Source organism: Dendroctonus ponderosae, unplaced genomic scaffold, assembly GCF_020466585.1.
Source record: "Dendroctonus ponderosae isolate FM_Combo_2020 unplaced genomic scaffold, Dpon_F_20191213v2 Dpon_F_20191213_1, whole genome shotgun sequence".
In the NCBI taxonomy this organism is placed as follows: domain Eukaryota; kingdom Metazoa; phylum Arthropoda; class Insecta; order Coleoptera; family Curculionidae; genus Dendroctonus; species Dendroctonus ponderosae.
In genome coordinates, this window is record NW_026017110.1 from 26,976,740 (window position 1) to 26,978,923 (window position 2,184).

Below are 2,184 nucleotides of genomic sequence, written 5' to 3' on the forward strand. Positions count from 1 at the left end.
GATAACTGGGTCGGAAACGCATACGTTAACTCGGAGATAGAGCACACCTCGATTGTGTTGCTGCGTTATCGAAAATGTTATCCTGAACTGTTAAGGTGTGGCCGTTGCCATAACGTGTGGCCGTTAAAAATAGCATTTATGATACAGCACAGGGCTGAATGTCTCTAATGGCATTTGACAAATACTTAATAAATTTTCATATAATATAATCATATTCAAATTGAGATTTAGTTATTTACAGCCCTGTTTTATATTTTCCAAATTTTTTCGGGGGTTTTCAGATTATTATTTAAGTGAAAGTTCGTCTGGTGCAATAATATGTTGGAATTTTGGTTTAGTCCATATCATCCAAACGGTAACTTTCAAAGATACGAAATTTAATATAAACTTTGGTTTCCATCCGTAGAATTCAAACTGATAAAATTAATAATAAAACACAGAAATAAATTTGAACGGTCAAATATATGCAAGTTAATTCAGTAAGAAAAACAGTCGGCGTATGTAATTTACTATAAAGTCTAATGTTTATATGTATGCAAAAATAAATTAAAAACACAAGATAATATTTCAAAATATATATTGTCATAATTAAGATTAAGCAACCTTTAGTAAAAAACCGTCTAATAAACATGTCCAAAAATTTATCGCCATTTTAATTTTCAATAAGTAACTAAAACAAGTAAAACCACTTTGACAATAAGGTGAAACAAATGTTTGATGAGAGTAATTGTTTAAAATATCTTACAACTCAACTGCTGTTGATAGATTAGAGCAAGTCTGATAAGCACATAAAATCACGATTTCCTGCAGTCAGTAATTTATTTGCTCTCTGCTTTCATAAGTTTTGTATAAAAAAGCTTTTACATCTATCCTCAAATAAAAATCGAAGAGATTTAAATCGGGTTAATAATAGTGCATTCGTATGCGGTACGTTATTTGTTTGCTTATTAACTGCTTGCAGCACAATTACAATAAAATTTTGGGCACATGATAATTCGACTTTTTTACAGAAAATTGCTTGGCTATGATATTTCTTAACTATGACAATATAGTCCTCGACACTGTTCATGATGAAAATTTATTTTTCTGGAGAGTTTTACAGTACGGTTTACAGAAGTTGTTCGAAACAGAGCGTTGATTCCTCAATTTTCTTTATATAGATTCGCTGTTCTTGAATGCACAATAAATCTAAATGAATAGAAATAATGAAAAATAGTCAATTACTTGATAATTCAAGTCAGCACTATTGCCATCGTTATTGAATATAGGCCTATCTGCTGGCGCTGAGATACATTTTAAGATTTGTAGCTAAAGTTACATTGTTCTTAGGTGATTTATTTCCAATCATATTTTTCTTTGGTTGAATTGCTTGCTCGAGTTCAAGAAATAATCTGACGAATTATCCATAGCCTTCTCTTGTTTTACATAATGCTTCTAAATGGCTCGTATAAATTAAAGCTCCTTATGTATATTAGTTCAGTAAATCTTTAGGACAATGAATTAATTCAGAAGTGATTAGCAATTCAATAGGACATGACTGATTCTGTATGGTTTGTTAAACGCTATATTTTCGCGGTTCAAAGTCTGGACATACCCGCAAATCCCACAACAATCTGGATCAGCCAATAGAGCATCTTCCAAAGACTCTTCACATATTTTTCCATTCATCTCCAACGCACCATCAACCATATCAAATTCTTCCGATTTCATAACAAACTATGGGAAAAGCAGATTTTCGTTGGTTGTGGTAACTGATTCGCTTATATTCAAACGGTTTTCCTGTTGTAGGCCTTTCTCGCAATTTTTATTAGTGTGTACAAGTGTTTATCTGGAATAGAATAATCGATTGCAATTGGGTTTAGTTCACAAACATTTTATAAAAGCTAACACTTTAAAATAATAGTCCAGTTTGATGGTTAAGAGGACAGTTTGGTACTTGCACCATTCGATTTATCTATGAAAACACTTCTTGATGTTAAGGGTATGCAGGATGACCTATTAATTGTATGGCCCTCTACTATTAGGACAATATTATATTATTGATAGCACAAATGAAGCTCCAGTTGCGTACAAAACAACGCACTCTACCATGGTCAAAACGAAGAAATAGGGTTTTGCTGCAACATGTCAGGCTCAAGAAGCGTTCACACCTACGTGAAAAACTGCGGTCCGCGATTTTCTGTT

At 32.6% G+C, this 2,184-nt stretch overlaps 1 protein-coding gene across 1 annotated transcript in view; it reads right to left on the reverse strand.

The window, feature by feature from the left end:
• LOC109536073 (brain tumor protein) overlaps window positions 1–2,184 on the reverse strand; it is a 15,459-nt gene that overhangs the window by 12,607 nt on the left and 668 nt on the right. The window contains exon 2 of the mRNA XM_048662837.1: window positions 1,595–1,828. Coding sequence (XP_048518794.1) covers window positions 1,595–1,710 — 116 coding nt within the window. The 5' untranslated portion in view covers window positions 1,711–1,828. The remainder of the gene's footprint in view (window positions 1–1,594; window positions 1,829–2,184) is intronic.